Source organism: Budorcas taxicolor, chromosome 7, assembly GCF_023091745.1.
Source record: "Budorcas taxicolor isolate Tak-1 chromosome 7, Takin1.1, whole genome shotgun sequence".
NCBI lineage: Eukaryota > Metazoa > Chordata > Mammalia > Artiodactyla > Bovidae > Budorcas > Budorcas taxicolor.
In genome coordinates, this window is record NC_068916.1 from 20401236 (window position 1) to 20428690 (window position 27455).

A 27455-nucleotide genomic window follows, 5' to 3' on the forward strand; every position below is an offset into this window, starting at 1 on the left:
GCAGCAGCAGCAGCAGCAGCAGCAGCAGCAGCAGCAGCAGCAGCAGCAGCAGCAGCAGCAGCAGCATTTACCTCGCCCATTGGTCACGCCCCTGAGACTTGACCACGCCCCAGGAACACTAAGCAAGCTGCATCGCTTGCCGACCCCACCTCTCGGCTGAATCGGGACAAACCATTTCCATTCGTCGTATCGGGATCGGGTGGGGAGGCCGGAGAGAAAATCTCTTATGTGGAAAGGATGGAAGCTGCCCTTCCGTTTCCCCGAGAAGTGCCCGTAGATTCCTCCTGGTGTGAGTGTGAGCTATGGCCCCGTTGCTAACTCGCGCTTGCGGGACCACTCATGCTGCGGAGCCTTAGATTGGATCCTCCCTCGGGGCTGCGTTGGTGCCGGCCGGCCTGGTCACGTGGGCGGCAAGATGGCGGCCCCCAGAGCGCTGTAGCAGTGTGGCGGTTGGCGAAGTGTTGGTGGCAGCAGACGCGGAGCAGGCGGGCTCGGTAGGTCCTCCGATCTGGTAGCTCACTGGGGTGTTCTGGCGGCGAGGGGGACGGGGAGGACGCCTCACTGGGGTCTCGGCCCTAAGATTCTTTCGCTGGGAAGTAGAAAGGCCTCCCTTCTGAGAGGTCCCGGCGAACTATTTCGCTCCGGTTCTGCAGGCCCTGTCTCCGGGGATGCGCGCAGTGAGCAATCAGCACGCGGGGCGCGGGGACGGTCCCGTGTTGGGTGACCTCTTTCTCGGGGTTCTGGGAGAACCAAACTGTGAAGGATCAGGTACTGGGGGACACACGTAAACGGATCTTATTGTTCAGTCGCTCAGTTGTGTCTGACACAGGCTGCCCCATGGATTGCAGCATGTCAGCCTTTCCTTCACCATCTCCCGGAGTTCGCTCAAACTCACGTCCACTGAGTCAATGATGCCATGAGACATCAGTTCCTGGGAGTCTCCTCCAAGGAGCTTTGGGGAGCCGGTCGTCGCTGGGGGGTCCTGGGAGCAGCCCCGAGTGATGCCGTGTCGGGGCGACCTGCCTCTTTGCGGCAGCGGGGGCGGGGGTTTAGTTATCAGAGGTCGTTTTGTTGGGAATTCTTGGTTTAGAGGGAGCGGATTTCGGGAATTCCGAACTTCCCTTCTTCCATCCCTTACTCACTCTTCATTGAAGTCTGTCTCTGAGACACACCTTCGCAGGGGCGAGCGGATTCCCCGTGCCTTGGTTGGGGACTGATCTCTGTAACCCCACGTTCACAGCCTTGTCCCCCTTCCCACTGAAAAAATGGACCTAGAAGTATGAGTAGTGGGCGTACAGGTGGCCAGGTGTACCCCGGGACACGCACACCTTACCCTCCTGAGCACAAAAGTGGACGTTGGGCTACATGCAGAAGTAACTTAACAACAGCTCTGTTTTTATCAAATGCATAGTAAGTACTAGCGGTGGTATTAAGTGCTCTGTGGGCGTAATTCCATTCGCAGCAACTCAGTGAGTTCCCTATGCCCCTTACACCCGTTTTACAGATGACACAGATTTATACTGTGTATAAGGCACTCAGTACCTGGTAGGCAGTGGATAATCAGTTCATTCAACAACACTTAAGTGCTTGCTGCTGTGGTGACGACACTGTGCTAGGCCTTGGAGACACAGTAAGAAACAAAACAGTGTTTCTCCTTTGTGTCTTGAAGGAGGCCCTGCACAGACTGGGAGTCAGGAGTCCTGACTTGGCTGTGTGACCCCAGACAGGTCACAGCTCATCTGTTGTAGAACAATGAGTCGAACCTGGATGGTCCCTAATGAGCTTGCTCACGCCTGGCTTCTGCAGTTTCTGATGGTCCCTCTTTTGTGTTTATTTAGATATTCATTTATTCATTTGGCTGCCTTAGTTCTGGCCTAAGGGATCTAGTTCCCTGGCCAGGGTTAAAAGCCAGGCCCTGCATTGGGAGCTCAGAAACTTAGCCACCGGGCCACCAGGGAAGTCCCTGATGATCCCTGTTTTGAGTGCCACCTCCTTTGATAGTCACCTGTGCTCAGACAACTGCCCCTCCCTTATTATACCAGGTTGGCCCTCCTGACTCTGCTGGGAGCCACAGCCTGCTCGTAAGCTTCACGAAGCGTCCTCACTGGTCTGGAGGGTGAAGACCAGCCTCAGCTGCGTCCTTTCACTTTAGTCCTTCATTTCAACCCTTAGTTTGTGGTTTAGACCTTGACCCTGCAGCCCAGCTGCCGGGATCTCTAACTCTTCACTGGGTTCCTAGGCAAGTGCTTCACCTCTCTGTGCTTGGTGGCCCCTCCTGTAAAACACTGACGACCATGGTGCTTGTCTCAAAGGGTCATGGAGAGGATGGAGCGAGTTTAGGAATGTAAGGGCTTAGAATAGATGGCTGGCACATAGCACATCCTGTGTACATGTCAGTTGCTATTATTGTTATGGTCATTATTCTTTTTAAATTTTTTTTTAAGTTGTTTTTTTATGTAGATCATTTTTAAAGTCTTTGTTGAATTTGTTACAATATTGCTTCTGTTTTATGTCTTGGTGTTTTGGCCACAAGGCATGTGGGATCTCAACTTTCCAACTAGGGGCGGAACCTGCACCCTGTGCGTTGGAAGGTGAATTTTTAACCCCGGGACAGCCAGGGTAATCCCTTCTTTTTCTTTCTTTTTTTTAAAAATTTATTATTCATTTTTTGGCTGTGCTGGGTCTTCGTTGCTGCGTGCAGGCTCTCTCTAGTTGCGGTGTGGGGGCTTCTCATTGCAGTGGCTTCTCTTGTTGTGGAGCACAGGCTCTAGGGCGCTCGTGGGCTTCAGTCCGGCAGCATTCTGGCTCAACGACTGTGGCTCGCAGGCTTACCGGACCATGGATCACATCAGCGTCCCTTGCATTGGCAGGCAGATTCTTAACCACTGGACCGCCAGGGAAGTCTATGGTCATTGTTGTTATTAAGGAATTGTGTGCTGGGTGTACAGGGGTATCTAGCACTCAGTCCCTGCCTTCAGAGTTTCAGCAACTGAACAACAACAATAATGTAGGCACTTAGCTCCCCGACCAGGGATGGAACCTGCGTCCTCTGCACTGGAAGGCGGATTCTTAACCACTAGACCACCAGGGACGTCCTCAGCAGCTCTAAACAGTAGTAACACTAATTTTCAGTTCTGTGGGTCAGGGGTCCGGGCCTGGTTTAGCTGGGTGTCTGTGGCTTTGATCGCTTGTGAGGCTGCGTGCAGACCCTGGCTGGGCTACGACATCTGAGGGCTGGAGTGGGGCTGGGGGAACTGCTCTCAAGCCACCGCTCTCACCTGGCTGTTGGTGGGAGGCTTCAGTTTCTCCACCATGTGGGCCCCTGGAGCCACAAGGAGGAAGCCACAGGGTCCCTTATGACCCTCCCAAGTCACAGTGCCATTTCTCCCATATTCACCCGAGTCAGCCCTATTCGCTGGGGTGTGGCGTGAGGTCCACACAGTCCACAAACACCAGGAGGTGAGAGTCCCTGAAGGCCATATTGGGGACCAGTCTCCACAGCCCCTCTGGCTGCTGTGTGGCGAGCAGACAAGTGGAGTTCATTGGTGAGGTAGATAGAGGCCACAGGCCCAGAGAGAAAAGTGCCTTAGGGAAGGCCACACAGCAGGTAGGCAGGGCTGGACCCAGGCACCCAGGCTGTTCAGCAGTTTGGAAACCACCCCGCTGAGGTCCTAACTCTGAGATGAACAAGTCAGCTAGCAGCAAATGGCACCTTTAACCTGGCGTCTCTGTTTCCCCTCCCAGCAGGTTCTCAAGCTGAGAGTCCCCTGGTTTAGCCCAAGTGGGGAGGAAGGCGGCATCGCCATGGTGACGGAGCAGGAGGTGGAGGCAGTGGGGCAGACGCTGGTTGACCCCCGGCAGCCCCTGCAGGCCCGCTTCCGGGCACTGTTCACACTGCGTGGGCTCGGGGGTCCAGTGGCCATCTCCTGGATCAGCCGGGCCTTTGATGATGACTCAGCCCTGCTCAAGCATGAGCTGGCCTACTGCCTGGGCCAAATGCAGGACCGGCGGGCCATCCCCGTGCTGCTGGACGTGCTGCGGGACACCCGCCAGGAGCCCATGGTGCGCCATGAGGCAGGTGAGCAGACGGGGTGCGGGCTGTACCTGGCGAGCGCTGGAAGGGGTGGGTGGTGAATGCCTTCGACTGTCTCTGCCCCATGTCTCAGCTCTGCTGCCGAAGCACGGGAGCCAGGTAAATCCCAGGTAATGGATGGGTGTTGCCTCGAGCCAGTCCGGCTTTATGGGCACTGAGATGTGAATTTCATGAGTCATAAATCGTGATCCCTTTTTGGTTTTATTTTTTTGGTTGCTCCATGTGGCGTGTGGCATCTTAGGTCTTTCACCAGGGATTGAACCCGCACCTGTTGCATTGGAAGCTGAGTCTTTACCACTGGACCACCAGAAGTCCCTGTCTCTTTGATTAAAAGAAAATACACAGACAATGCGGGAGACCTGGGTTTGATCCCGGGTCGGGAAGATCCCCTGGGGAAGGAAATGACAACCCATCCCAGTATTCTTGCCTGGAGAATCCCATGAACAGGGGAGCCTGGCGGGCTACAGTCCATGGGGTTGCCAAGAGTTGGACACAACTGAGTGACTGAAAAAAAACAGTTAAAAATGGAAATATTGTTCTTTGCTCATACGAAGGCAGGCAGTGGCCATAGCCAGCCACTCTGTCACTTCACTTACTGGACAGTTTTTTCTTTTTTTTTTTTAAATGGCCACTCCAGATGGCTTGTGGGATCTTAGTTCCTCAACCAGGGATCAAACCTGTGCCCTCTGCAGCAAAAGCATAGAGTCCTAACTGCTGGACGCCAGGGAATTCCCTGGACAAATGTTCATGGACCGTCTACTGTGGGCCAGGTGCTATTCTCACAAGAGACTCAGATAGCCAGTGAGGGGCTGTGGTTCCACTTATGATTGTTCTTGGTCCTTTTGAATATTCCCTGAGATAATCTCCAGCTTTGTCAGGCTGCCTCGGACTCCTCTCAGGATCCCAACCATTGACTCCTCTGGGAGCTCTCCTTACAGAGAAATATTCGAGCCCAAACCTCAATTTCGTGTGTGTGATTTTCTGGAATACCGAGTCATGTTATGGTGCAAATGCTTACCTAAGTGTCAAGGAGGAAAATAAAGCCTGGGAAGGGGTGCCAGAGGTGTTGCCTTTTTTTTTTCTTTTTTTTGGCCTTTCCATGGGACATGTGGGATCCTAGTTCCCTGACCAGGGATTGAACCTGCGCCCCGTGCGTTTGAAACTCGGAATCTCAACCCCTGAACCACCAGGGAAGTCCAGCATTACTGTTTTTAATTGCTGGACAGAGATCCGAGTGGAGTAAGGGAGTAATCTAGGTAGTTGTCTGGGGAAAGGGGTTCTGGGCAGTGCAAAGGCCCTGAGGCAGGATGGTGCCTGTCTGCTGACCCTCCTTGCCCACATCGCAGCTTAGAAACCTCCTCCAGGTTTTCGGGGCTCTCCGTGATGGACTTGACTCAGTGGACTGTTCTTGGCTCTCGCCACCCATGTCCCCCAGTTGTAAGGACACGCTTATCTGCATCTCCCCTCTGGGCCATGAGCTCTAGGGGTGTGGGCCAGTGTGGAGTCAGCCAGGTTCCAGCAAAGTCTGATTTCTGGGGAAGGGACACTCACTGGTGCAGATTCATTCAGGAATGGACTGGTCTCTGCTCCAAAACTCATGGCTGGGTGGCCCACCCACAGGACACAGGCAGGGGCGGTGAGGGGGAAGGCATTTGGGGTGTTTCCTAACCAGCCAATGTACGCTCTCTGCCCTGTTCTTCTCAGGGGAGGCCCTGGGGGCCATTGGGGACCCAGAGGTCCTGGAGATCCTGAAGCAGTACTCTACTGACCCTGTTGTCGAGGTAACACATCGACACCCCCATCCCCACCCCATCTCGGATCCAGAAACTGACCTCAGACCCTGTGTCTGGTTGCCAGGGTGACCACCTGGCCCAGGGATGCCAAGAGAGGGCTGCAGTCAGGATGGATGCCAGCCACTGCCCCTTTGGGCAAAACTGAACTCTTTATACTTTTAAAAAAGTGAACTCTTGATTCACATGTAACACCCACCCTGCTCCACTGGTGCTGGCCCAGCCCCCACTCGCCTCTCTCCTAGCCTCCCACGGGCAGTCCCTCGATCGTGTAGATCTCCCAACCCACCCACCTCTCCACCTCCACCCAGCGTCATCCAGTCTTTCCCTGCCGCCGTCCCTATATTTTCTTTAAACAACAGCTTTATTGAGATGCGTCACATACCAGAAAACCCACTCCCTGAAAGTGGTCATTTGGATGGTTTTTAGTACATCCATGGGCTTCCCTTGTGGCTCAGCTGGTAAAGAATCCACCTGCAATGTGTGAGACTTGGGTTTGAACCCTGGGTTGGGACGATCCCCTGGAGAAGGGAAAAGCTACCCACTCCAGTATTCTGGCCTGGAGAATTTCACTGGACTACGTAGTCCGTGGCGTCTCAGAGAGTCGGACATGATTGAGTGACTTTGACTTTGACTTCGTATATGCGTAGAGTTATAAAACCATCACCACTGTCTGATTCCCAGAACAGTCCATCCCCCAAAAAGGAAGCCCCATCCCCATCAGCAGTCACTCCTCCATTCCTTGCCCCAGCCCCTGACCACCAGGAACCCACTCTCTGTGTCTGGGATCTGCCTGATCCCATCAGTGGAGTCACACCCTGTGTGTCCTGCTGTGTCTGCGTCTCTCACTGAGCACCTGTTCTCAGGGTCCATCCATGTGGTAGCAGGTGTCTGGGTTTCTCTCCTTTTCAGGGCTGAGTGATGCTCCAGTGTGTGGAGGGATCACATTTACTTATCCATCATCTGTTAACCTATTCTGTGCCTCAGGACTCATGGTTTGTCATCACCTTTAGGACAGCAGTCTTAAGCAGTCTGGCCTCCTCAGGCCTGGCCTCAGGTCATGTCTGTTGCTGGCTCCCCCTGACGGTCCTGCCTTGGGGCCTTTGCACTGGCTGATCCCACCTGATGCCTTTCTCACTGGTCACCTCTGAGTGACTCCTCCTGACCCACTGTTCCCCTGTCACTCCCTGATCACAGCAGTCCCTGCCGGTTGTTTCCAGCCTGGAAGGATCAATTAGTCCAGAGTCTGTGGGCTCTGTCCCTGCTAAATCGGGTGCCCTGGGGGCTGGAGGGGGACCTGGCATGTCCACTCCCTTCCCTTCCATCCCCAGCGGCCGCCTGTGTGCCCCTCTCCCTGCAGGTGGCCGAGACATGCCAGCTGGCTGTCCGGCGGCTGGAGTGGCTGCAGCAGCAGAGTGGGGAGTCAGTGGTCCGGGGGCCCTACCTCTCTGTGGACCCGGCCCCGCCCGCTGAGGAGCGTGACCTGGGGCAGCTGCGGGAGGCGCTGCTGGACGAGGCCCGGCCACTCTTCGACCGATACCGAGCCATGTTCGCCCTGCGTGACGCTGGAGGCAAGGAGGCCGCCCTGGCGCTGGCCGAAGGTGAGGAGGGGCTTCGGGGGTCGGGGTCGGGGCCCCTTGGCCCCCGTGGCCATATTTGTCGCACAGAGCTGCATAGCATCCTGGACAGGTGCATCCTGGGGCAGATACTCTTATTACCCCCGCTTCTCCGTGGTGGGAGCCTAGGCCCAGAGAGGCAGAGGGACTTGTCCAAGGTCACACAGCAGTCTCAGCTGCAGAGTTTGGGTTTGACCCCAGGGGCCCCCATTACTGTTACTGGTGGCATTTTCTTCTCAGCTCTGCAGGGAGCCCTGTGCAGGTCTGAGGGGCTGTGGCTCATCCAGCAGAAAAGGAGAGGAGGGGCTTCTGGGAATACTGGGGTCCCTTGCTCCCCCCCCCAACTCCTGAGGTGGCTGCTTCTGGTCCACAGAGCGCTCAGAGCCCCTCTGCCTTCCTGGAGCTTCCTGTCTAGCCAGGGAGATGCTGGGACATCACCACCACATGGATCCGGGGTGGGAGCACAGAGGGGGCAGGTGTGGGTTTGTCCTGGGTGGTTGCCTGGAGCAGCAGCTGCACAGTCAGGCGGGCTGGCCTCGAATCCCAGGTCTGCCTCCAGAGGACATCAGATCACAGGCAGGTCACTCCTGGGTCCAAGGCTGGGGCCCTAGCAGGAGAAATCTGGCCCCTCTGTTTGGCTGTGCTGGTGAAAAGCCTGGGACTCTGCCTGTCAGGGTCACTAAGACTCTATGGAGTGTGGGGATCATGCAGGAAACGATCCAGAAGCACAAAATGTATAAGACGCCTGCAGATCGCAGTGGCAGTGTGGGCACAACACGGAGCCGGGGTGCAGGGGGACAGGACGGGAAGGAGGCGGCCATGCCCAGTCTGGCCTCCGGGGAGTGGGGAGGGAGGGGCGAGTTTCCAGAGCCCGATGGGCCCACCCTGCTTCCCCAGCCCCTCTGGTGGCGTAGGGTCCCACCTCTGAACTCCGTGACTGGCGGTGGGGATGTTGGGGAGTGCTCCCAGATACGGGAAACCCCTTTTGACCCCTCTTGGTCCCTCTGTCCCCCGGTGCCCCGCCCCCTCCTCGCTCTGTGGTGACCCCAGCCTTCTTCCCCTGTAGGCCTGTGCTGCGGCAGCGCCCTCTTCCGCCATGAGATCGGCTACGTTCTGGGCCAGATGCAGCACGAGGCGGCAGTGCCCCAACTGGCGGCGGCCCTGGCACAGCCCACTGAGAACCCCATGGTACGACACGAGTGCGCCGAGGCCCTGGGGGCCATCGCCCAGCCTGCCTGCCTGGCCGCCCTGCGAGCCCACGTGGCCGACCCTGAGCGTGTGGTGCGGGAGAGCTGCGAGGTGGCCCTAGACATGTACGAGTACGAGACGGGGTCGACCTTCCAGTATGCGGACGGGCTGGAGCGGCTGCGCTCACCCCTCTCCTAGGGCCTTCGCGGGGCGGTCTCCCTTTTGGACTCGGTGCATAAACCATGCTGGAGTGAATCGGATCTTGCTTCCCTGCCTTCCGGCCCCTTTTGCATCTTGATCGCAGGCTCCTGGGGGCCACGCTGAAGTCACTTCTGCCACTGAGTACGAGGGGAGGAGGACCGAGGGGTTGTGGGAACAAAGCTGCGTCTGGGGGAGTCAGGGGGCAGTGGCCCTGCTTCTCTAGGAATGAAAGGGCGCAGGGAAGGCACTGTGGGGAAACCCAGGCCCCCAGGGTTGGGGGTGTTGGAGCTGTCCTTTGTGGGGTGGGGTGGCCTGGAGCTAAGGGCTTAGGGAGGGCAAGCAAGTCCCAGGGATACAGCTTAGATGGACTATTAAATTATTTTTGCCAAGTGATGACTCTCAGAGTGTGTTGGGGGCAGCAGAGGTGAGGGATGGCAGCTCTAAAGGAACATCTTAAGTGTGGGGGACAAAGGCGTGTAGAGAGCTCAGCTCTGGCGTCTTCCCTGTCCCAGAGACTGTGTGACCAACCACAAGCCAGTGCTCGTTTCACCATCAATTTCCAGGAATAAAATCTGCCCAGCCAGTTCCCCTCAAGTCAGACTCATCCTCACCCAGCCTTTATTGGAGACAGAAGGGAACGGGTTTTGTGGTATGGCTAAGAGCTCGGGCTATGAGTTCCCATCCCACCTCCGTCCACTACTTCCTCCACCTACAGTCTCTAGCAGCCCATTTACTGCTTTGTAAAATGAGTGTTGACAAGAGAATTCATTTCATGTGTGACACATTTTCATACCAAGAAATTCTCAGTTTCTACACTGGCATCAGCTGGGTGTCTTACAACTCAGTTCAGTGCTGACACCATCTGCCCAGAGTAAGTGCAGACCTTGCAGGTTCAGGGGTCGGACCTGCAGAGCTGCCCCACTTCAGACGCTGGTCTGGTCTCGAGTCTGGACCTCCCATACTTTTGATCGACTGGTTATAATTTGGGGCTCCCACCACCCTCTCAAGTCAGGAAAACAGTTTACTTACCTATTTATCATAAAGGAGGCAAATGAACAGCCAGATGAAGAGGCGCAAAGTCCAGGAGGGTCCCCAGCACAGGAGCATCTGTCCTCATGGAGTTTGGGGCGGATGCTTTCATCCGCCTGGAAGCTCTCCAAGCCCCTTCCGGTAGGGTTTTCAACATGGGCACGGTCTGTTAAATCATTCGCCATTGGCAATTAGCTCAGTTCCCAGCCCCTCTCCCCGGGGTATACTCAGTTGTGTCTTAGTCGTACCCGACTCTGCGACCCCGTGGACTGTAGCCTGCCAGGCGCCTTTGTCCATGGAATTCTCCAGGCAAAAATACTGGAGTGGGTTGCCATGCTCTCCTCCCAGGCATCTTGACCCAGGGATCAAACCCGGGTCTCTTGCACTGGAGGCAGATTCTTTACCATCTGAGCCACCCGGAAGCCCTCTCCCTGGGGTGGTGGAGCTGAAAGTTCCATCCCTCTATCCAAGAGTAGGTTCCCTATGCCACTGGGGCCCCCCAACCCAAAGCTGCCCCCACACAGGTGACACAGGTGTGGTGGAAAGAGGCTGATTATGAACAACAGAGGAGGCTTCCTTCATCCCATCACTCGGGAAATCACAGGTTCTTGGGAGCTCTGAGTCAGGTGCCAGGACGAAGAACAAACAGATTTCCTGTCATCCTGCAGCGTCACTCTCGGGTGCTGGCTGCGAGCCCCCTCCCCCATTTTTCCCCAGGGCCCCAGCCCGTCTCGTCAACTTGGCCCTGTGGCATATGGGATCTTAGTACCTTGACCAGGGGTCAAACTCATGGCCCCCACATTGCAAGGCAAATTCCCAACCTCTGGACCACCAGGGAAGTCCCTGTAATTTAAGAGCAGAAAAACAACCACCATCACACACAGTCCTGACCCCATGCCTTCCAGCTCTCGCCCCCATAAGCCCTAGGAAGTTGTCAGCCCCTTGCCAGCTGGTTTTCTCCCAAACCGGCTCCAACTAGGACTGCCCCTTAAGTCCCCAGAACTGTCCTTGCCCACAGATGACCTGTGAGTGCGTGCTAGGTCCCTTCATCGTGTCCGAGTATGTGCGACCCTGTGGACTGTAGCCTTCCAGGCTTCTTTGTCCATGCGGATTCTCCAGGCAAGAACACTAGAATAGGTTGCCATGCCCTCCTCCAGGAGATCTTCCCGACCCAGGGATTGAACCCAGGTCTCCTGCAGCTCCTGCTCTGCAGGCGGATTCTTTACTGCTGAGCCACTAGGGAAGCCTACAGTGTGGCCTCCCAGTGTCCAAATCTCGTTGTCACATCACAGTCTGCACTCTCGTCCTCGGGGCAGCCTCTGACCGCCCAGCCCCTCTGCTCCTGGGAATTTCTCAAGGACCCCGCCTCTGGTCCGCCTTCATCTCCCCTTCCTATCCTTCATTGGCCCAGGGCTGGGTCCTCAAGCCCCACCCACATCCTAGCCGGGCAGCTTCATCCACTGCGGCTGCTGCTGCTGCTGCTGCTAAATCGCTTCAGTCGTGTCCGACTCTGTGCGACGCCATAGACGGCAGCCCACCAGGCTCCCCCGTCCCTGGGATTCTCCAGGCAAGAACACGGGAGTGGGATGCCATTTCCTTCTCCAATGCATGAAAGTGAAAAATGAAAGTGAAGTCGCTCAGTCATGTCCGACTCAGCGACCCCATGGACGGCAGCAATCCACTATTGGGGCTTAAATCCCATCTATGCTTCAATGATACCCACCGTCCTGACTCCAGCCGTTGGGTGGGCGTGGGGGAACGTCCTTGGAGCTCTTGACTCAGGGTCCAGTCTGCTGCTGCTGCTGCTAAGTCGCTTCAGTCGTGTCCGACTCTGTGCGACCCCATAGACGGCAGCCCACCAGGCTCCTCCGTCCATGGGATTTGCCAGGAAAGATCACTGGAGTGGGGTGCCATTGCCTTCTCCGCAGGGTCCAGTCTGGATACCTCCAATTAGCTGATGGGGCTTCCCAAACTTAGCAGTCCTTAGACTTATTACCTCCCACAGTGGCTCCTCCTACAGGAACTGGAAACTCCTGTCATTCCAGGTGTTTAGCCTGCCAACACCAGGGTTTGATCAGTTTAAAGTCTGCCCCAGCTCTGCCTACTCCGCCCCACTTTTCTGCCTGCACCTGGTCCAGCCTCATTATTGCCCATCTGAACCAGCGCAATCCCTCTGGCCCATCCATCCCTTGGCTCCCAACCTCACCTCCAGGATCTGTCCTCCCCACAACAGCCACCGGAGGGCGCCTGTGAGCACCTGAGTGAGAGCCCACCCTCACCTCCACAGTCTGTCTTCCCCACAGCAGCCACCGGAGGGCGCCGGTAAGCACCCGAGTCTGGTCATGTCCACCAAGTCCAAGTCGGTCCTGCTGCAGGGCTTTGGCATTCAATAAACTTCTTCCCTCCGGTACTGCCGGGACTGGTTCTTTCCTCCTCTGGGTCTCTGATCAAGTATCAGCTGAACGTGACCTCGGCTTCCCTATTGCAAACTTTAACTTCCCTCCTAGCAGCCCTATGCTGCCCTCAAACCACTGAGGGCAGGGTGGTCTTCCCGCCCACCCCACCCTCAAAGCACTGTTCACTTTCTCTTTTTTAAAAAATTTAATATCATTTATTTTGGCTGCACTGGGTCTTCATTGCTACACACAGGAGCTTTCTCTAGCTGTGGTGAACAGAGGCTTTAGGAAGTGTGGGCTTTGTACGTGTGGCACAGGGGTTCATTAGTTGCAGCTTGCAGGCACTAGCATGATTAGTTGCCCTGTGGCATGTAGAATCTTCCTAGACCAGGGACTGAACCTGCGTCCCCTGCATTTGCCGGAGGATTCGTAACGACTGGACCGCCAGGGCCGCCCCACTGTTCCCTTTCTAACACAATACAGTCATTACTCTAAGGTTATGCTTTTCTCAGAGCCTGTCCCACCATGTGCACGCATGCATGCATGCTAAGTCACTTCAGTCACGTCTGACTATAGCCTGCCAGGCTCCTCTGTCCATGGGGTTCTCCAGGCAAGATTACTAGAGTGGGTTGCCATGCCCTCCGCCCAGGGGGATCTTCCTAACCCAGGATGGAACCCACATCTCCTGGATCTCCTGCAGTGCAGGTGGATTCTTTACCACTGAGTCACTTGGGAAACCCCCTATCTCCCCATCTTGACCATCAGCTCCAGGAGGGTAGGGATTTTCCCAGAAGAGGGAGCAACCTGTGCCAAGGCCCTGTGGGGGGTGATGGATGTGCACGGTAGCACCTGGCAGTGGCTGTTGCTGAGCAAGGGAGGGGGGCAGTGGGCGGAAGTGGTTTGCAATGTGATCACCCAGGCAGATGGTGGCCACAGGCGAGCCCCAATCCTCTTACCCAAAGCTCCTTAATACTTCCGCCAGGCAGGTCACCTCCGGGCCTCTCCTGCTCCGGGTGGCTGTCATGCCGGGGCTGGCAGCCGAGGAGGGGATGGACGACTGGAGCCCAGCCCCGCCACTCTATGAGGAGTACCGCCCGCCACCGCTGGATGCCATCCGCCTGCCCAGGGGCGTGCTGTACCTGCTGCTGGCTGCCTTCCTGGTGGTGGCCGTGGCTTATGCCATTGTGGGCCATCTCATCAAGGACCTCGCCCACGATCTGGCTGGTGAGCCACTCTCCACCTCACCTGGCGTGGGCTAGTGCAGGATCACGGCGGGAGGGAGGTCCCAAGGGTCTCCCGTAGCCAGGGAAGAGGGCAGAAGGTGGCCATGCCTGGGGATGCTCCTCATCACCTTCCTGTCGCAGACTGGGCTTTTGGCCCGAAGCCGGATCAGGAGGACGCCCCCCGGGAGCTGCCTGAGAGCCCCGAGGGCGAAGACCTGGAAGAGCTGGACCTGCAGCTGGCTCTAGCCTGGCGGGGCGAGGAGGACGCGGGTGGGGGTGGTGAGGGGGCCCCCGCAGAAGCCCCCGACCGGGCCCCCCGCCGCCCCTCCATTGCCTTCAAAGATCCGCCAGTCTGGAGCTCCTTTTGGAAGCTGGGCTGAGTTGGGCCCTGCCCTGGGGCCGAGGAGGCCGGCTCCAACCCCTTTGGCAGTTTTATTAATATAAAGCGGACTCATGCCCATCAGAGCCTTTTCTCCACTGATCTGCGCTGTCTTGACAGAGAAAACATGGTCTTTCTTGGCTGGCAGGCTCCAGTGGTTGGACACTGTTTTATTTGCATGCTCTGGCTTCCCCCATTCTGCCAGAGCCTAACCCAGTCCAGTTTCCACCAAGCCCTGGGCAACCTGTAAACCAAAAACACTAAGGAGATAAAAAAAAAAAAATCTCACAACAATAGCGGCCAACCCTTAGCTAGAGTTGTGGGATGCTAAGCAAGCTCTTTCTGTATTTTATTTCATTCAGTCCTCCAAGGTGGGACTTATCCACCCATTTATCAGATGGGAAAACAGAGGCATGCAGCCCAGACGTGACTTGGTTGGAGTGGAGAGAATTTTTTGCAGAATGAGGCCAGCCCAGCAAGCAACCCGCCTGGGGAAGCAGAGGTGTGCCCCCTGGGCTCCTCCATCTCCAGGTCCTCTCAGCTAGATTATGGGGTGGTCTGTCTCTGGGGGTCCTGACTTCCTAACTAGCCTGAGGCTAGGGGCCTACTTCCCTCCCGAGCTTTGCATGGGGCAGGGCACACAGTACGGACTTCAAGTGTGCCTGATGGGCTGGGCTGACTGGGCTTGCCTTGGCCTCCACTCAGTGGTCCTCATGCACCGCGGCCATGGTCAGAGTTCAGGAAGGGAGGGGGCAGTGATGCTGGAGGCCTGGAGGAGGGCCAGGCCTCCCCACCCCAGTCTTCCTGCCATGTGCCTGGGCCGTGGCTGTCCCATGGCGGCTGTGGGGTAGGGTCCCCCTTCTGCCAGGCAGGGCCATCTATCTAATCAACTTAGTGATCAAGGTTGACACCCAGGACAGCTTGGGGCCTGAGTCATCAGCTGCTCCGGGGCCCCATTCTCCAGGGTTTGAAGGTGGACGGCGGCCCCTCCCTTCTTGCTCCTTGTGCTCTCCCTGGAGTTGGCTGTGGGTGCCCCGGGGTCAGGGAGCCACAATGAAGCAGTATAAGCTGGTGACGAGAGAGACCTTGTTCACATCCTAGTGCTGGCTGTTTCTGCCCAGCCTGGCACTCCTGGCCTCCCTGTAAAATGCAGGTGGCAAAAGTCTGTGGTGTGTGCAGAGAAAGAAATGTAATGAGGTGTAAAAGCACTGAGTCAGGAAGCAAGGTCAGGGCCATCTCAGCTCGGCTCCTGTGGGGCGAGCCTGGGGGCCCCGCAGGCTGGCTGTCCAGGGGTGGGACACAGAGCAGAGGGGCTGGACTCCCGAGTTAATAGTTACAACCAGGTCCAGAGTCTGCCCTCCTGGAAGGCGGGGGAGAGGGTGTGGGATGCCAACCAGGTGGGGCAAAGGGAGGGGCCCTCACTCGGGGCCTGCCCCCCGCCGCCAGACCCACCTGCCCGCTTATCAGGAGCTGGGCAGGGCCTCCCCTGACCCTGACGGGGGGACCGCACACTCCAGCACCCCGGCTGCTGGCTCCTCTGCACGATGGGGACCTTAGGGATCCTGCTTCTGCTCATGGGTCTGCTCCTGTCGCCAGCTGAGGCCCAGAAGGGTAAGGCTCTGACCTCTGGTTTGGGGGGTGGGAGGAGGGGTTAGGGGATGGGCTCGGACATGGGCTCACCCCCTCCCCACTTGATGAGAAACCAAGGACCCTGAGAAGAGAGGGGACAGGCAGAAGAGAAGGGAGGCCCCCTCCCCAACTCTCCCACTCCCTTGGGGCTTCCCACCCCGTCTCTGAGGCACTTCCCTGCAGTCCGGTGTTGAGGACTCTGCTTTCTCACTGCCCAAGGCCTGGGTTCAACCCCTGGTCGAGGGACTGAGAGCCCACAAGCTGCGGTGTTGCAAAAACAAGCAAACAAATTAAAAGGACTTCCCTGGCAGTCCTGGGGTTAGGACCCCACACTTCCACTGCCCGGGGCGCGGGTTCCGTCCTGGTTGGGGAACTAGGTCGCCCATGCTAATGTCTGAGCATCTCCTGCACTCTTCTTTCCCTGTCCTCTTGGGGGCCCCCACCTTTCCCTGGTGCGTCCCTGGTGGCTCAGAGGGTAAGGAATCCACCTGCAATGCAGGGAGACCTGGGATTGACCCTTGGATTGGGAAGATCCCCTGGAGGAGGGCGTGGCAACCCCCTCCAGTATTCTTGCCACAGACAGAGAGGAGCCTGGTGGGCTACAGTCCATGGGGTTGCCCAGAGTCGGACACAACTGAGGGACTAACACTCCACTTTCCACCCTTCCCGTTTCTGAGTCCCCACTGCCCCCGCCTCCCCACAGAGCGCCATCTGAAGCCCTGGCTGGTGGGCCTGGCTGCGGTCGTGGGGTTCCTGTTCATTGTCTTCGTTCTCATGTTGGCCAACCGCCTCTGGTGCTCCAAAGCGAGGTGGGAGCCCCATTCCTCACCCCTTCCCCTCCCACTCCCGAAGTGCTGGGCACCTCCTCCCACTTCATGACCCTCTCTGGTCCCTTTCCTTGTCTCCCCATTCCCTGCCCCCCTTGCACCCACAGCCCATGACAGTCATGCAGTTCCCCCCACTGGCTCTTGCTTCCTGGAGTTCCTTCAATCTTGGGGAGACTGAGGCTGCCTCCACTTCCTGCCCTTTATCCATCCCCACCCCTCCGACTCCCATCTCTTCTGCAGAGCTGAGGATGAAGAGCGGCCCTCATTCAGGATGCATCCCAACCCATATGAGGAGGTGGATCTGAGGTACTGCTATGTGAGCATGAGAGCGTGTGGTCAGTGGGTCTGTATGAGGCGCCTCTCAGGGACAGGAGGGGTGGGTGTGCACTGATGACCTCTTTCTGTCCTGGAACACCTCAAGCACACTCTGGTCCCAGGGCCTTAGCACCTACTGTTTGTTCTGATTTGTACACCTTTGCCCATATCTTCTGGCTGGCTCTGTCTCTCCTCCAGTCCCTGTTCAGATGGTTCCTCCCCACAGAAGCCCAATCTGACGAACAGCCTTCCTGATGCTCTCTCTGACACAGCCCTGCATCTTTGCACATATTGCCAACTGAAATTATCTAAGTCATTTACCGGTTTCTGAACAGAACTTAGCTTTGGTTCAGGCTGGGTCCCCAGGGCTCTGCCCAGGGCCTGGCATGCGGTAGGCACTTACTAAATGCCTGTTGAACAAGATGGTGGTGTGGGATAGTGCAGGGACTGTGTGCAAGCGTGTGATTTGGTGTGGGTGACTCTCCTGGATTCAGCGTCTCCCATGATCCTGTTTCCAGATGTGACTCTGGTGAGAGCTCAGGGCTGGAGGCTCTTATGGAGCAAGCACCCCAACTTTGGGCAAAGGTTTGGGGACAGGAGTAGGAGCTGGGAGCTGGGAGGAGACTATCCTGGCTGAAAGATTCTCAGCTGAACCCAAGATGCCTGAGGGAGGGGTCTGGGCTGGACTATGTTTAGACCCAGCTCAGCCACAGTAAAGTGTGATTCCTGCTCTCAGGATGTGCTGGAGGCTCCAGGTCCAGTAAGTGCTCCTAATTCATAGTTTGCTCCCTGCCAGGTTCATTCCTTCCCCATCCATCTGTTTACACTCCCACCCACAAATCCTCCCATCCATTCTCCCATCCATCCACCCATCCATCTATCCATCCCCCCATCCATCTATCCATCCCCCCATCCATCTATCCACTCATCCATTCTCCCATCCATCCATTCTCCTATCCATCCATCCATTCTTCCAATGAACAACTGAACCTTAGTTCTGCCTTTGTGAAATGGAAATCACAAGGCTGCCTTGTAGGGGCTGTTTTGAAGATGCAGCAAAGACTTTTTGTAAAGCATTGGGACAGGTAAAGGCCTGGCACAGGTGAGGGTCTGTTAAGTGGGAATGACTCTGGTTTGTTACCAAAGTTTGGGGTCTTTGTGTCCTAACAGAAAAGAAGACAAGAAGGGGAAGGCAGAGAAGGAGGAAAAGACTGAGGAGAAAAAAGCTGGGAAGGGGGAAAAGGCCAAGAAGAAAGGAAAGAGAAACTTCGGGCTGGAGCTAGAGGAAAATGAGGAGCGCAGGGACTACGAGAAAGTCAAGAACACGGCCATGTGAAGATTCAGTCACCTCCTCCAAGCATCCCGCCAGAGATGCCCCTTCCACACCCTAGAAGCAATGAACTGAACCTGAAGCCACTGTGGTGACTCCATCTGAGGTTGAGAGTACAGCACCCTGAATGAAGAGGCTTGGAACCCTGCCCACTCCCCACCAAGGAGGGCTCTTCATGTGTTATGCAGTCTGTATTGTTAGGATTTGTTCTGTCTGGTGATTCTTCTTGCACTCAGAGACCATCCCTGGTTCCCGAGAAACCCCCAACCCCCACAATCTCACTGCTCCACCTGCTTCTCCCCACTGCCTGACATCTATTGGCCAAGACCTCCTCCCTCCCGTTCAGCTTCAGGACCAGTATAGGCCAGGGACTGCCTCTTGGGGGAGAGCCTTTCAGAAGGGCTTCCGTTGTCCCCGGGGACTCAGTTTCCCCAGGAGGAGACAGTTTTGGGGGCTGGGAGCAACGCCCGGGCAGCTATGGGAGACCAAACTCCACCGTGCCCAGGTGCTGGGCAGATCAGATGCTCCCCTTGCAATCTTGATCCTGCTGTCCTGAACCCTGAACTTTGAGCCTGAGGGCTGTCTCCTGGGAAAGCCTTGCTCCCCCCACCCCCAGCTTTTTGGCTCATGTGATTCCATTTCCAGAAACTGGGTCTTGACGGGTGGGGTGCCTCTGGGTGCACCATCTTGGGAGGGGACAAGCCTCCTCAGCTCTCCTAACTTTCTTCAGGCCCTGGACCTTGCCCTGGATGTTAACCATTTCCTAATGAGAACTTTAATAAAGGCTGGTGTTTATCATTTTATTTATTGATTGGCTGTGCTGGGTCTCCGTTGCTGCGCAGGTTTTTCTCTAGCTGTGGCCAGCGGGGGCTCCTCTCTTGTGCAGGCTTCTCGTTGCGTTGGCTTCTCTCGTTGCGGAGCAGGCTTCAGTAGTTGCATAGGGCTCCCTTGTGGAGCCAGTAGCTGGGGCGGTAGCCCAAAAGGCGGGGAGCTTCTGAGACTATCCCAGGATCGGCCACCAGGGGGCAGAAAAGTCGTAAATAAAAATATATAATAATCTCCCTAAAAGATGCTTCCGCTGAACGCCTAGCATCCTTATGGTCTCAGTCTCAGTCGGTTTTCAGTTCGTCCCATTTTCCAGCTGAAAATACTGAGACTTAGAAAGAAGGACGCCACCAGCCCAGGTCTCACTGGCCGTTGTTGGCAGCGCTGGGATGGAAGCCTAGGCTGCCAAGGGGGCGGGCACATGCAGGGGCTGGCTAAGGTCAGATTTGGAGGTTCATGTCCTAGGACGGGAGAGGGTTAGGGTAGAGGGTGTTCCTAGCTGGGAGAACTGTGTTCCTCTGGGATGCTGTGTGGCCCCAGGGAAGTGGCCTAACTTCTCTGAGCCTCGAGTTGGCTCCACTTTTGCAATGTGAGGACAAAAGTTCTGACCACCAGAGTGTGAGACTTGATGGAGGTGCTGGGACTTCAGAGCCAGTGCAATGCCTGGTGGTCAGGAAATGAGTTTCCCACCCTTCTCGAGCCGCCCCTACTGTGGCTCTGACCGTGGAGAGTGAGGGTCAGGATGGGCCTCAGGGAGACAGGGACAAGGAAGCTCAGGACCCTGAGTCCCTCCCCATGGTGCCCAGAATTCATGGAGGGGACTCCACCTCCTACTTCCTGGGGCCCCGGCCACACCCTGCCCTGGGGTGCGCTGAGCAGGCCACTTCCTTCTCCCTCCGGGGCTGCAACCCCAGAATCTGCTGGATAGGGGCGAGGACAGAGGGCACAGGATGGGTAGATTCTGGAAGACCCCCGGTCAACTCTCTCTTCTCGCAGCTCTGATCCCAAGGCTGGTGGAGGCCCAACCCCGTAAGGCCTTGGGAGGGAGTAGGGGTAGGGTAGGGAAGAGAGTCCCAACCTGGAGGCCCCGACGCTGACCCAGCCCTGCTCCCGCCCGCAGTGGCCCAGCGGAAGTCGTGGCTGGTGGGGCTGGGGGCTGCGCTGGCCTTTCTCTTCCTCATCTTTGTCCTCACCTTGGTCTACGCCGTCTGGTGCTGGGAGTCCCAGGACAGGTGGGTTCTCACCCTCTGAGCCCCTCCCCATCATTTACTCTTTAACATCTCAGCTCCGCCCCTCTCTGAGTCCCACCCCTCTAAGCTCCTCCCCTACCGACCCCCTCCCCTCTCTGAGTCCTGCCCCTCTAAGACCCTCCTCGCGCCAAGCCTCTCCCCTCCAAGCCCCTCCCCTCTAAGTCCCTCCCCTCTAGGAGCCCCTTCCCTCTCGAGCATCCTCCAAGACTGGGCAGGACCAGCGGGGTAATTCTCTGATTCTGAGAGGCCCCCAGGGGGACCTCACAGGACCTCACTGACTTCGCTCCTGACTACCCACCTGCAAAACGAGGGTGGCTTCCTCAACAGAGATACCCCATCCCTAGGATGTGTTTCAATAGGGGGGTCTATAAAGTATCACCCCCATGCCAACACCACCCATTTATCCATCCACCTGTCCATTATCCATCCATCATCCCCCCTGACCTGTCTCCCACCTTTTCTCTCTCTTTCCCTCCCTCCATCATCCATCTCTCTTATCTGTCCATCCATCCATCCACCCACCTTCCCACCCCCCCATCCATGCGTCCATTCGTTCATCTATCCACACACTCATTAATCCATCCACCCATCCGTCGCTCAAGCCCTTCATCTCTCTGCCGGTCCACTCACCCACAGTTCTGAAACCCAGAAAGCCAAAGAGGCCAGAAATTAAGAGCTCAGTTTTGGCTCATACAGTTCGCGATCCTGAACTTCCTTCGTGTTCTAAGGGGGCCAGTGTCCTAAGCTGCCTGAGTCTCGTCCGCTTCTGTGTCATGGGAACAGTAAGGGTGCCTGTAGGACTCAGAGCTTCTGGGAGAATTGTCAGAGGCCTGGAGCACTGTCTGTCCTTATTAACTCGGATTATCGGGGCTCTTCTGGTCTCCACAGCAGTGAAGAGAAGGAAGAGGAGACTGTGAGAAAGGAGAAGGGAGAGGACGACTGGGGGCTGGAACTGGAGGAGACAGAGGGGCCTCCGAACCATGAAGCAATGGCAAGTTCCTCCACATGAAGTCTTCCCACTCATCTCCTCCAGGCAGTCCTCCAGGGATGCCCCAATGCCTTCTCCACACCCTGTCAGCAATGGACCTGGTCCTGGGGCCAGTAAGATGACTCTCTGGGATTCAGAGTTCTCAGAACCCGCTCTAAATCCCTCTCAGAGGGCTCTCTGTGTGTTACCTGGTGGTCCCGTACCCCTTCCCAAGCTTGGTCTCCACCTGATGATCCTTCTTGAGCTTGGAGGGTGCCCCTGGAGGAGTCGCCCACATCCCCGCAATAACCTCCCCCCACCCACTGTCTCATGTCTCTTTACCCAGTCCATCGCAAGCATCTTTTTACCCAGCACCTGATTTCTTTGCCCACCTCCAATTTCTGTCAGGTTTTGATTTCATCAGAGAAGGCAGGTCCTCCTGTTGCCCAGGTGTAAGCTCTTTCAAGAGTTTTCTTTGAGTCCCAGTCCCTCTCCTGGCTGCTGTTCGCTGTCCCTGGCTCAGCGCGCAGGGCCGTTTCGGGGGAGATGAGGGCTTCTCCTACCCTGTGCTGAGTTTCAGCACTCTGTCCTGCAGGCTAGCACTCCCAGGGGGTGGGGTGAGGGTGCAGGGCTGGGAGTAGGGGGGCGACACAGGATCTTCCTGTCCTGCACTCCTGGTGGGGAGGCTCCATAGAGGAGAAGGAGCTGGAGTCCTCATTTCTTTGCTGTGTATCCCGGAGCAAGTAACTTAACCTCTCTGTGCCCAAGAGTCTAGTTCTGTAAAAGGATAGAATAAATCCTTCTTAAGTTGTCATGAGGAACTGAATGAAATACTGTCTACAAAACTCCGGAGCGCAGAACCCAGCACCCTAAAGGCATCTAACAAGTATCAGCTTTCTGTATGCTGAAATGGTGAGGATGGGGGTGGGGGCAAATGAGCCTGCTGCCTCAGACTTGGGGGATCCTGAAGGTCAGAGGGTGTGTTTTCAGACAGTTCTGGGAGCGTAGTTTTCAGTCCTCCAGTTTCCTCCAGGCGAGGCCCGGCGCTTCCGTGTGGGTGGCCGTGCGGAGGGTGGGGCGGGAAGGGAGAAGGGAGGTGCTCTCTGGGCTCCTCCCTTTCCGCAGGGGCGGGACTTCCCTACTAGGAGGTGTCTGGGGGCATTTCGGGGGAGTTTTTTGGTTGTCGCAAGCCTTCCCCTTTTATGGCATTTAGTGGGGAGTCAGTGCTGGGACAGCCCTTTCAAAGCCCCCAAATTGTTTTACCCCAGGGGCCAATGGATGAAGACTCGGCTTTCCTTGAGATTAAAGGCCAGATTGAGTCCCCCTACCCCGGCTGAGCCTCGACCCTGGGATGAACCTCCAGCCTCCGGCTGAACCCTCCATCCCAGCTGAACCCCTACCAAGTTGAGCCTTACCCGAGATGAGAGCCCCATCCCGCAAAAGAAGCTCCTTCTAGATCCCCTCTTCCCTTCTTGCCGCCCCCCCACCCTTCCTCCCAAGCGGGACTGTGGGGTTGGGGGTCAGCTGACTCCTCCACCCGGGACCTGGTTCCTGGATCCAGGTCCTAGGTCTGACCACAAGGGGGCGCCAGAACCTCTTCGCTGAGCGCAGAAGCGACCATCCCTTCTGGGAATGCAGCAGGGGCAAGGGAAGGGTGCGCGTCCACCCGGGGGTCCTGGGATCCCTCATCCCTGCCTCACGAGTGTTCTGCGCCTGTTACCGGGTGGCGAGGTGGGCTGCGTCCCTGGGTGTCCGCGTCGGCGCATCCTACCTGAGTCCCTCTCCGCTCATCTTGCCGTTTTTCTGTGCCTCAGTTTCCCCATCAGTGAAAAGAGATAGAAACGTCCCTCCCCGGAGTGCGGGGTGGCGTGTGGGTAAGATGGAAGGAGCCTGGGCAGCCTGGGAGCTTTGACTGCATGTCTTGGGGCCTCTGGGGGACTGCTAGGGGGTAGGATGAAGGAGCCCCTCCCCCCCAAGAAGGGGGAGTGGCTGCCCCTCACAGGCATGACAAGCTTCTCTGATGGCTCAGATGGTAAAGAATCCACCCGCGATGCGGGAGGCCAGGTTCAATCCCTGGGTCAGGAAGATCCCCTGGAGAAGGGAATGGCTTACCCATTCCATTATTCTTGCCTGGAGAATCCCATGGACAGAGGAGCCTGGTGGGCTACAGTCCTTGGGGTTGCAGAGTCGGACACAACTGAGCGACTTTGATAAGCATGATACTTCCGTACCGCCACCCTCTGTGGCTTTGGGGAGAGCTGGACATGAGTGGTTCTGAGTGGTCAGGGGTGGGGTTGGATAGACAGAGATGCTGGGGTGCTGGGAGGGCAAGCATGGGCTCCACCTAGGCAGGTGGGTAGGGCCTCCTGGAGGTGAGGGTAGAGGAACCAAGCCAAGCCCCGTCCCCTTCTCTGCCCACAGCCCTCCAGGGCTCCTGCCTCCCTGGGGTTAAAGTCCCAAGTCCTCCTGTGACCCACAAACCCCTAAACAACCTGCTTTGTCTCCTCCCTGCCTTCCCCTCCTCCCTCTCTCCCCCTCCCTCACTCCACTCAAGCCACACAGGCCTCCTCACTGTTCCTCCAGCACACCAGGCACAGTCCTGCCCCAGGGCCTTTGCACGGTGTGTGCCCTCTGCCTGGAACACTCTTCTGTCAGATTTTCAGGAGGCTGTTTCTTCTCTCCATTCAAACTTCTGTTGAAAGGTTACTTCCTCATGCGAGGCCAACTCTCCTATCCCGTACTCTGCTCTATTCGTCTCCCTGGCATTTATCTCCTCTGACATACATTTATTTTTATTGTTTATTTTCTGTTTTCCCAACTTTGAACTGTGCCACGAAGGCAGATCATTTAGGGCGTTTTGTTCTCCACTGTGTCCCAAGGGCTGGATACCCAGAAGATACTCAGGGAATCTTTGGTGAATGAATGGGGTTTTGCTAGGTGGGGGAAAAACAAGGAAGGAAGGCAGTCTGTACATTTATGGAACACTGGCTGTGTGCCAGGCTTTGTCCCTGGAGCCAGGCAGGAGGTGGAATTACCTGAGCTGGCACAGAGCAGGTGCTCCATAGATGCCCATGGAACTTGTTGATCAAAGGCGCTGAGGAATTCCAAGACTGGTTTTCTGAGGCTACCTCCCCCTCCAGCCTCTTCCCTGCACTTTGACAAGAACCTGGAACAGCCTGAACGCAACACAGAAAGGAGGACCCAAGACAGCTAGAAAGAGTCGAAGCATAGCTTGTTTAATTTTTATACATTTTTTCTTTTTTCTTTTTTTTTGCCTTTTATTGAATCTTTTATGGAACCCCCCTTTTCATTTTTTTTCTTTTTCTTTTTTTGCATAGGGAAACAAACAAACAAAATAATAACAGCCAGAGTCACTTTCTGTAAATGGTACTTAGGTAGGCGAGTCCGCGGAAACTGAAACAACTGCGTAATATACAAGGTTATGAACGGAGTATGATGTGGGGGCAGGGGAGCAGGCAAGGAGAAGGCTGGGTCTGGGTCTGCCCGGATGTCCGGCTCCTTGTCCCCCATCCCTGCCTTGGGGAGGAGAAGAGGGGGGAGGAGATGGGCAGTGGGCTGGCCTGGCACCAACCTTCTCCTGACATAGGTTCATGAGCATGGGGGGTGTGTGTGTGTGTGTGTGTATGTGTGTGTGTGTGTGAGAGAGAGAGAGAGAGAGAGATCCGGTATGTGTGGCAAGCAGAAAGCGAGAGACAAGAGTAAACTATCCTGGTAATATTGGTAAAATACAAAATGGGGGAAAAAACTCAAAAAATATCTCCGAGGCGACAGGAAATGAAACAGCAACACCACCAAAAAATGAGAGGAAAAAAAGAGAGAAAGAAAGAAAATTCAGAGAGAAAACGAGTTTCCCTCCTTTCTCCCTGTTGCCCCCCACTGACAACACGTGTTCTGTCCCTCAGACACCTTGCTGTCTCGCCCTCCCACCCCCCATGTGTGGCCCTGGCAAGGGGGAGAGGGTGAGTAGTTGGGGGTAGGGGCCAGGACCCCTGGACTGGAAGGGGCTTTGGTTTCAGGGGGCCTGGCTGGGATCCAAGATGGGAGGCTGGGGTGCTGATGCACTTAGGGAGTGAGCTTTGGGGCTCACGACCGGAGGGGGGCTGGGTAGCTCCTGGCCCCTTTCCAGCGCGTCTCCTCCTAGCCAGGTGGTGTGGAGGACAGGAGTTTTGGGGGGAGTGGGTCTTCCTCTTCTGGAGCCCATGTTCCTGTTGGATCCCGCCTCCTCTTTCCTGAGGCCTAAGGGAACCCCTGGGCGTCGGGAAGGAGGACCTCAAAGTTACACCAGCAGACGTGTGAGGCACTGCTTGGGAAGTCTGTTTTGGTATCGCTGGCAACAAGTCCTGCTGGGATTGCTTTGGGTCTCCTTGCTTCGCCTGGGGAAGCAGGGTGGGGTGGAGGTGGGCCTCCGGGGCCAGCTTGGACCCCACACACTCTGAAATGCTTAGGGCTAGATCAATGGGGGCAGGGGAGGTGGTGTCAGTTTGGAGATGCGGCTCTCAGGGAGTGTCCCAAGAGGCAGAAAGATGGAAGGATGCAGGAGATGTAGGACCTGAGGGCATGTCTCTGGAACCTCTCTCCCATCACCCTCCCTAACCCACCCCCCCACACACAAAAAGTAAAAATCAGGGGTCTCAGAGAGAGAGAGAGAGAGAGACTCCAGGCCAAAATAAAAAGTAGCCACTGGATAATCTGTATTATGAGAAAAAAATTCCAAAATTATACATATATATATATATAATGTATAGTATAGCCCTACACTGGAGGTCAAAGTACCATCAGAGAAGCCAGAGGGAGTGGGTGGCTGGGGTCCCGTCTCTCACAGAGGGCTGGATGGCTGCTCCTGGCCCTGGGATCCTGCCTCACTGGTAGCTGTCCAGCCAAATCTGTTTGCTCCTGGAATGCTGCTGTCTCTGGCGACAGAGGGAAAGTTCCAGAGCTGGGGGTGTGGGGGGTGCTGAGGCTGAAACTGCTGCTTGGGGAGCTGCAGCAGGGCCCCCTCCCTGCAGCTTCCCTTGGGGTTCCCTTCCAGTCTGATTGTCTAGCTCAGGGTGGGAATCTGGGCTCATAACCCAGCTAGAACGTGGGTTCCAGACCTGGGCACTGGGGACCCTGGACCCACCCTCCATCCCCAGGTCAGATAGGGTGGGGTCGGCCTGCCTCTCCACACCTCCCCCTCCACCCTGGTCAGGGTCTGCTACCTCCCTCCAAAGAGAGGGATGGAGGTGATCTGCATATATTGGGGAGGTCTCCTTAACTCTTTTCCACAGCAAGGGCTGGACCCCAAGGTCAGGCTGGGGGATTCTGCATGGGATAGGCTATGAGTGAGGGGGTGACGGTGGGCTTGGGAGGGGATGGGGTTTGAGATGTCAGTTTCATAAGTGTCAAAAAAAACAAAACCCCAAAACACCCAACACCCTGCCCACCTCCCTCCCAGGGCGTGAACCCCAACCGCATTGGCAGGTGGGAGCCTGATTCCTAGTGTTTCTGCCTTATTCTGATGCAAAGCAGGCAAGGAAGGGAGGGGCTCTGAGGCCCAGGGTGCTGTGGGGTGCAGTCATGAGGGACACCATGGTTCGAGGCGAGCCTATGGAGGAGGGGTCCCATAGGGACGTGCCACCCACTCCCCTGTGCCACTGGCTGTCCCCACTTCCCTGGTGGCTGGGGGGATGAAAGCCGGAAATGGGCCCTATGGAAACTGACAAGCAGGGCCTTGGGCTCTTGGGCCACAGGGCCGTTCTCAAGGGCAGGGTCAAGGCCAGGGCCAGGTCTCTGCCCCTGGCCCTGGGGCTGGCTGAGGTGTCTTTTCAGAAGAAAACATGGCGTGAGCAGAGTGGCAGATGAAAGCCAGGGTCTGGCTGCAAGGCCCCACCCAGCTCTGGAGACAATTCTAACATCCAAGGTGGTGGCCGGGGAGCGAATGGGGACTGCCCACCAAGCGTACGCTGACAGATGTTTGAGGGGCCTAGGGCCCCGGAGGGCCGGAGATGGCGAGGAGGGATGGGCTCAAGGTTGGTGGACCCGGCCTCGGGGTCTCTTGCCTGGACACTTCACTGACTGCTACTGTCTCGGCTTTGGTAGAGTTAAAGGCAGAGAAAATTGGAGGAAAAATTTAAAAAGGAAAGAGAGAAAGAAAAAGAAGGCAAAAAGGGAAACAAGAGAAAATAAAACCGAAGAAAAGACAACAGCAATGGCAGGCCCCTTGGACGGGGCCTGTGACGCGGTGCCCCCTGGCCCCAACCCCTCGGCCGGGCCTCCGTGGCTGAGCTAGACCTTACAGGTAGACAGACAAATATTGCATATATCGGGTTTGGTTTTGTCTTTGTTTGTTTCATACCAGACCCCCTCTGCAGTCACAGCTGGAAGACATAGTAGAACT

The 27455-nt window shown here is 56.4% G+C and overlaps 4 protein-coding genes across 5 annotated transcripts; all 4 read left to right on the plus strand.

The window, feature by feature from the left end:
• Nucleotides 1–404: 404 nt before the first annotated feature.
• DOHH (deoxyhypusine hydroxylase) lies at nucleotides 405–9281 on the plus strand. Of its 2 annotated transcripts, none has more exons than XM_052643713.1 (5): nucleotides 405–494; nucleotides 3745–4078; nucleotides 5798–5874; nucleotides 7244–7484; nucleotides 8566–9281. In XM_052643713.1, the coding sequence occupies exons 2-5, from the start codon at nucleotides 3805–3807 to the stop codon at nucleotides 8883–8885; spliced, it is 912 nt and encodes a 303-aa protein (XP_052499673.1). In that variant the 5' UTR covers nucleotides 405–494; nucleotides 3745–3804; the 3' UTR covers nucleotides 8886–9281. The 2 variants fall into 2 exon arrangements, with proteins under 2 accessions (XP_052499673.1, XP_052499672.1); XM_052643712.1 differs by having other exon boundaries at nucleotides 415–494; nucleotides 3748–4078.
• A 4054-nt stretch (nucleotides 9282–13335) lies between these two features.
• SMIM44 (small integral membrane protein 44) lies at nucleotides 13336–13916 on the plus strand. The gene is made up of 2 exons (XM_052642841.1): nucleotides 13336–13537; nucleotides 13678–13916. Exons 1-2 carry the CDS (start codon nucleotides 13336–13338, stop codon nucleotides 13914–13916), a joined length of 441 nt encoding a protein of 146 aa, XP_052498801.1.
• A 1543-nt stretch (nucleotides 13917–15459) lies between these two features.
• On the plus strand, nucleotides 15460–18022 carry LOC128051695 (small integral membrane protein 24-like). The gene is made up of 4 exons (XM_052644336.1): nucleotides 15460–15526; nucleotides 16248–16353; nucleotides 16612–16677; nucleotides 17857–18022. The coding sequence occupies exons 1-4, from the start codon at nucleotides 15460–15462 to the stop codon at nucleotides 18020–18022; spliced, it is 405 nt and encodes a 134-aa protein (XP_052500296.1).
• Nucleotides 18023–19791: 1769 nt separating this feature from the next.
• LOC128050331 (small integral membrane protein 24-like) lies at nucleotides 19792–21100 on the plus strand. The gene is made up of 3 exons (XM_052642556.1): nucleotides 19792–19870; nucleotides 19962–20073; nucleotides 20980–21100. The coding sequence occupies exons 1-3, from the start codon at nucleotides 19792–19794 to the stop codon at nucleotides 21098–21100; spliced, it is 312 nt and encodes a 103-aa protein (XP_052498516.1).
• Nucleotides 21101–27455: the final 6355 nt, after the last annotated feature.

Bases quoted from the DNA above. Each gene is read 5' to 3' on its own strand.
- DOHH (XM_052643713.1), top strand. From the start codon at position 3,805: ATGGTGACGGAGCAGGAGGTGGAGGCAGTGGGGCAGACGCTGGTTGAC. The intron at 4,079-5,797 runs GTGAGCAGACGG...TGTTCTTCTCAG, and splicing joins CATGGTGCGCCATGAGGCAG to GGGAGGCCCTGGGGGCCATT. The intron at 7,485-8,565 runs GTGAGGAGGGGC...CTTCCCCTGTAG, and splicing joins CGCCCTGGCGCTGGCCGAAG to GCCTGTGCTGCGGCAGCGCC.
- LOC128051695 (XM_052644336.1), top strand. From the start codon at position 15,460: ATGGGGACCTTAGGGATCCTGCTTCTGCTCATGGGTCTGCTCCTGTCG. The intron at 15,527-16,247 runs GTAAGGCTCTGA...GCCTCCCCACAG, and splicing joins GCCAGCTGAGGCCCAGAAGG to AGCGCCATCTGAAGCCCTGG. The intron at 16,354-16,611 runs GTGGGAGCCCCA...TCTCTTCTGCAG, and splicing joins CTCTGGTGCTCCAAAGCGAG to AGCTGAGGATGAAGAGCGGC.
- SMIM44 (XM_052642841.1), top strand. From the start codon at position 13,336: ATGCCGGGGCTGGCAGCCGAGGAGGGGATGGACGACTGGAGCCCAGCC. The intron at 13,538-13,677 runs GTGAGCCACTCT...TTCCTGTCGCAG, and splicing joins CCTCGCCCACGATCTGGCTG to ACTGGGCTTTTGGCCCGAAG.
- LOC128050331 (XM_052642556.1), top strand. From the start codon at position 19,792: ATGGGTAGATTCTGGAAGACCCCCGGTCAACTCTCTCTTCTCGCAGCT. The intron at 19,871-19,961 runs GTAAGGCCTTGG...TCCCGCCCGCAG, and splicing joins GCTGGTGGAGGCCCAACCCC to TGGCCCAGCGGAAGTCGTGG. The intron at 20,074-20,979 runs GTGGGTTCTCAC...TGGTCTCCACAG, and splicing joins TGCTGGGAGTCCCAGGACAG to CAGTGAAGAGAAGGAAGAGG.